Consider the following 6,146-nt stretch of genomic DNA (forward strand, 5'->3'; position numbering starts at 1 on the left):
TAGTAATGATTGTTTATTGCGGTGGTAGATGGTATAAACAAAGGCAAACCTTTCAGCCAGTCTGCCCGCAAATGAGTTTAAATAACGCTCAATCAGGTGCCTTTTTATTGGTGCCCTCTGGACCTTGATGACAATATTCGCTTTTTATATTTGTTCTGGGGCTCACATAGACATGGGGGGGTGGGGGGGGGGGGGCTCTGTTCACACCTGCAGGATGCTTCGGAAAGATTCGGAAACCAGCCTATTACAAACCTCCCCAGCCTGTCCATGCAGTTGCTCATATACAATGCTTAGGATCCTACAGCACGAAACATAAAATCCCGAGTTGTCGATCGTCCCAGAGGTAAATATCCATCCATATTTCAGCAAGCTACGTAAATAAAGTTGAAAAAAAAGCTTCACAAAAACTAATACCCTTGAGAACTAACCACTCCATCGTAGCCTCTCGTCATAATAACAAAAACAATAATTGGTTTGTAACGGAAGATCACTTTTTGTTTTTATTTTAAGTGTACATTTCAATAATGGCGATATAGAAATCTGTCAAGTCTATAACCAGGCGAATATATATATTTATATATTATATATCGATTTTAATAAAAAAAAAGGTAACAGTGCCTCACATGTGGCTTAATTTAGTCACCTTCTGTAACATTTAACTCAAGTAATAGTTGTTGAAAAATTACCGGACCATATTCACTGCATAGCGGTACGGTAATGGTGTAATGTAAAGTGATGAAGCGGTGGATAGCCTCTCAGCGCGGCTCAGTGACCCAGGAGCCTGTCACTATGCGCAATGCGGTGGATGTGAGTTCAAGTCCAGCTCATGCTGGCTTCCTGTCCGTTATGCGTAGGAAGGTCTGCCAATAATCTGCAGATGGTCGTAGTTTTCCCCCGGGCTATGTCTGGTTTTGTCCCACCAAAATTCTGGCCGCAGTCGTGTATCTGAAATATTTTTCACTACGGCGTAAAACACCAATCAAAACAGAGTGATGAAGTGAGAATGAAACATATTAAACCCACTGGACAAAATCACAGACTTTCGTTTGTCAAAACAATGAAACGCTCAACAACCAGATTTGTCAAAACCAAAGTATAATTTATTTAGTTTTTTCATTAGTGTTTTACGCTGTACTCCAGAATATTTCACTTATACGAAGGCGGCCAGCATTATGGTGAGTGGAAACCGGGCAGAGAGCGGGGAGAACCCACGACCATCCGCAAGTTTTGCAAGACCTTTCCACGTACGGCCGAAGAGAAAGTCAGCATGTGCTGGACTCGAACTCACAGCGAACGCATTAGTAGGAGGCTTCTGGGTCATTGTGCCGTGGCCATGGAGGCCCCACCAAAGGATTAGCTGTGAGTGGAAGAATATAATAATTAAGACGCACTTCATAATTGATTATCTACATAACACTAATTAACAAATAATAATTTTATTTTGTATATATTGGTAGATATTATTAAATGTCTAAAAAAAAAAACATAAAAAGTGATGAATAACAACTGTTTTACATGGTACAGGTTTTGTAGACGAGATTGTAGGGTTAACTTTATGTTTGCGATTAAGGGCGTAATGTAATCTGAATCAGACTCAGCACCTGTGCCTCTCTCTAAGCTGTCATTACATCATTGCCACCACAAAATAAGCTGGATCTTTGGAGCCTTGCAACACACGCAGACTTGCCTCGCCGCATATATCGCCGTGCGAAACTATTTGATCAGCGTTGGTAAATAAAATTATTTCAAGTGTAGTTAGAATCATGTTCTACATAGTTTATATTAAGAGGATAAGTGTGTATAAAGTATTATTAGGAACAAAGATGGAGACGGGGTTTTTATGCTTTCTGATGTCACTTCCTACCTCATCTCTGTGACCTCGGTCGCCCCGTTGTTGTTAAAGGTTTTTGTACAAAATTTGTCAATTGTGACAGTGGTGTAAAGCGAACGTAGGGTGCGGCGCGTGCGCTGTAAGGAGTATGCTTCTACACAAATCCTGAGGAAATCTGTTTAAGAGAAAATTAATGACTTCCTGGTGACTTCGTGGTATCCAGTTTAGTTCATAACGATACTAAGAAGCCATACTGCCAGCAACTGTACAAATGGCCCTTACGCGTCTAGAAAAGAATTTGGTTCGCTGATCAGATAATGCCGGTAATTATCAAAGCCACGATGGTCTTTCGCAGATGAATTTCTTTGAAACAGAGCAAGGCAGGTCGTTCCAATACCAGCGTTCTTGCTTGTAGTAATATTTCAGTTCTACACAGCGTTCTTGACCAAACTGATTATTGGGCTCATCCGGTGCCCACTGGGCGAAGCGGAAGGGCCTCTTGTCTTGATCCCAGACGAACTTGAACTGGGTGTCAATGTCATTCCCTCCGATCAGAAAGTCGCTTTGGCCTGCGGAGAAAACCAAATAAAAAATTGGTAATAAGTTGAACTATAAGTATTGGGTTGATTCATTGACTAATTAAAATTACGCTGGCTTCAACACCCAACAACCTGGCTCCAGCACCCAACAACCTGGCTCCAGCACCCAACAACCTGGTTCCAGCACCCAACAACCTGGTTCCAGCACCCAACAACCTGGCTCCAGCTCCTATAACGAAATTATAGGTCCTATTGCGTAAATCACCACACGAGTGTGGCCGACCGCTTGTTGCCCACGAAGGCGCCACAAATCACACGCAGTGAGAAGAGCAGGGGAAACTATAAATTGTCCCACAAGCAACTTGGGCTGGAGAATGTACAAACTCCCTGCCTAAGGCTGAGACTGAACCCTTACCTTGTATATGTGTTAACAAATAAACGCCTACACACATAGTTTACAGCGACTGAAACTAGAACAACAGTGTTCATACTTACGCTTCGCAACTTCCCTCAGCAGATAGTCATTTTCTTCTTTCGTCTCTATCGAGACAAGGTAGGAGTTTCTCATCCAACATCTTTTCTTAGATTCGAACCAATCAGCTCTCACCGTGCTGAATAAGTAACACCGGTTCAGTTTTGAAATGAGTGTGAACCCTTGCGGACAGACTGAAAAACAATATTTAAGTAAATGCTGAATTCCAAAGATAAGGTTCAAAATACAAAGCATCTGTAAAGTAAATCCGATTTTTTTTTATCCGGTAGAAAATACAAGGATTCTTAGATTTAAATGCATCTTATGTACATGTATTTTAAACGTGATGACACAGAATTTGAGTTTTTTCTAGACCATTAACGTCTAGTAAAATGCAACTACCATCACTGAATTTTACACCTAATTCTGCTTATCCATTGTGCCCCAGGGGGGTATAGGTAATTTTCGGTCATTTCAGTTTTAATTATTTAGTCATTATTGTCCTAAACGTGACGGTTAATGAACTAATTGCGTGAAATACGATAATTTTAATGCAATTTTTTATTACGCAAGAATTAATTGCCAGACCACATCAAGAGATAGGATATACCTAATAGAGCATTTACAGCCCACCATTATGATGCTGGTTTATTGGCAACGTCAGCTCAGCGCTGACCGAATCAGACAAATTGTTTTGGTCTTATTGAAAACTGTGTATACTCGAGAGTGTGTAATTCGTGCTCATTTCCCCTCACTCCTGATAGCCTCGGTGATCCCCGACACGATTTCTATGCCCCACCCACATCTCCATCCGCAAACCCTACCTTAAGCGCGTAAACGCATAAACCTCACCGCTGTGATGCAATGTCTTTCAACATGGTGTGATACAAACTTACCAGTGAAATAATTTGACAGATGTACCTACAGTCTAAAACCTGTTTTCTGTTAGTTAAGTTTTAAGAGTGAAGGAAACTTTAAGCATTGCAGTCGTTCTTCTCTCCTTCATACTGTAATGGCCAGAAACGTGGATGCCGTGATTACGGAAGTAATTCCCTACAGGCATGCGCGGATGTCGTTACTGGATTCACAAATGTCATTCTGTACTTACCATCGTTGTCTACCTGAAAAGGAGAGACAGCAGAAACATCAGTCAATATTTACAACTCAATATGTCACACAGTTCTCGATCTAAGACGATCCAATTGAGACACAATTATCTTGGCATAACATATATTATGTCCCCCCAATGTTAACTCTTGGGGACCAAAAACAAGTGTTTCGATTAAGTTTCAGATGATGGCAAGTCCAAACTGGGTTTGTTGAATCGAGCCCTACATGTGTACTATGTCAGGAGATAACAATATAACTTTCATCTTGCCTACGTGTAAGAAAGAGCTCAAAAGTCATTCCAACGGTTGTGTTGCATTTTCAGTTAATTTTATTAAAAGTTGATATAGCTCGTTTATGCGCATGAGTACGTTCTCTACACGAACAGCCTATACACTTGACAAGAATTTCTAGAGGACAACCAAACAACTCAGAAAATTAGGACGGCTTCATGTAAAGAGAGACAGTCAGTAGTTTTAAATGATGACAGAAATGCGTAAGGTATAATGTATGCGGATAAGTTTAGTCGATACCGCAGAGGTGAGAGACAATAATTTATTAGTTGTCGCTAAATGAAGTATATATCTCAGGTTTCGCATAGCTGACACCCAACCGCAGCATAATACATAGTTCAGTAAACCCCGTATTTAACTGCATTTGCTTCACAAGAAAAAAAATTAAAAGATAAGTAACTATAGCTTCCAGTGACTTCTCCGGTAGCACTCGTTTTACTTATTACTTTAAGGCGTATGAAATCACATTCAATCTGCAAACAAAGCCTATACACTGTAAACAGCATGTGAGTTATTTATCAATTCTGTAAAAATTAATTTTATGTAGCAGCATATTTATATATATTTTTTCCCCTGAATTCATCTCTTTGCAAACCTAAAATTTAATATAATTAAAATAATTTCATAAATTGCTCTTGTTTGCTTTTGCCAATTCCGCGTGAACTGGGGAAAAGGAATAATAAATTAGGTACGGGTATTTAGAGTTTTGTTCTCCCTGTGTCTAAATGGAATAAAAATTTTAAATAAAAAAAACACAAATATAGAAGTTTGATATATAAGTTCAGACAGCTAAACCAATCCAGAAAATATCATGTCTTTAGTGAAACACGAACTCTCCACCTCGTAGTTATCGCAAAGACATTGCATTTCATGCAAGGAGATACAGCACAAAGAGAAAATTGCATTACTGAAATTTATTACAAAAAATTTACTTTTTGTGTATGATAAAGCGCCACGTATAAACTGGCAAAACTCTTTGGAAGGATATTCAAGGTCGTGAGTTGGAATCTCTCTAGATTGGAATCGTATCTATCCGTTGGATCTCTTTTTGGCTATGTGAAAACAGTGTAACAATTTTGGTTGTATTTCTGAGGAAATCATTGCCGAACAAACTCACCTCTCCGGATCCCAATTCACCGGATCCTTCTTCGTCATCTCCTGAACCAGATCCAGAACCGGATACGTCTTCCGATGTCGTTTCGGGCATTTCCGTAGGAGTTGTCCCAACAGTTTCGGGCATTTCCGTAGTGGTTTTGTTTTCAATTGTTTTGGAATTTTCCGTTGCTTGAGGTAAACAGCCAGGGTATACCGATGTGGTTTTAGGTATGTCCGTCGGCGTCGTCACGTTTTCGGGAGTTTCCCCCGGACTTGCCCCACCTTCGTTATTCTCCAGTGTGCCAGGGGTTGTTGTCTCGCCAAACTCGAGTATTTTTATGTTGGAACCCTCAGCCGGAACTTTGCTCTCGTTGTTGTTCAGAATAAGACTGGATATATTTTCCAGCGATGGGAATGGGATGGCGGCTACGTCACGTCTCTCACAAGTCACAACTGCCGTGGCTGTCACCAGCACAAAAACGAACGTCGCCATTTCCATTATCGCGGTATTAAACTTATAATAAATTGTCTCTAACAATTCAGACGCGTATTATTCGTCGTTCTATACAGAGCATACGCTACACCTACAACCAGAAACAACTGACGAAATGACAGTGTTTCACAAGCCACGCCGTTTTTATCGGGCAATAACTGCTACCGCTATTAAAATTCTCTAACAAAACGAACCAATGTATAGACCTGAATTTAAACGCTGTCACGTCGTTAGATAACGGTTAGTGAGATAATTTTCCTTCGTGTTTATTTCTGACGACGGTAAAGCAATTCTTTACACATGTAATGGGTGGATG

The 6,146-nt window shown here is 40.3% G+C and overlaps 1 protein-coding gene across 1 annotated transcript; it reads right to left on the bottom strand.

Annotated features, from left to right (window-relative positions):
- Positions 1-473: 473 nt before the first annotated feature.
- LOC135464626 (aggrecan core protein-like) lies at positions 474-5,930 on the bottom strand. The gene is made up of 4 exons (XM_064742082.1): positions 5,360-5,930; positions 3,951-3,963; positions 2,866-3,036; positions 474-2,400 (listed from the first exon to the last, which is right to left on the bottom strand). The coding sequence occupies exons 1-4, from the start codon at positions 5,834-5,836 to the stop codon at positions 2,162-2,164; spliced, it is 900 nt and encodes a 299-aa protein (XP_064598152.1). The 5' UTR covers positions 5,837-5,930; the 3' UTR covers positions 474-2,161.
- Between the last annotated feature and the right edge of the window lie 216 nt (positions 5,931-6,146).

This window comes from Liolophura sinensis, chromosome 4, assembly GCF_032854445.1.
Source record: "Liolophura sinensis isolate JHLJ2023 chromosome 4, CUHK_Ljap_v2, whole genome shotgun sequence".
NCBI classification, from domain to species: domain Eukaryota; kingdom Metazoa; phylum Mollusca; class Polyplacophora; order Chitonida; family Chitonidae; genus Liolophura; species Liolophura sinensis.

Coding starts and splice junctions, on each gene's coding strand:
- LOC135464626 (XM_064742082.1), bottom strand. CDS start 5,836: ATGGAAATGGCGACGTTCGTTTTTGTGCTGGTGACAGCCACGGCAGTT. Junction 2,401..2,865: donor GCTGAGGGAAGTTGCGAAGC/GTAAGTATGAAC, acceptor TTTTCTCCGCAG/GCCAAAGCGACTTTCTGATC.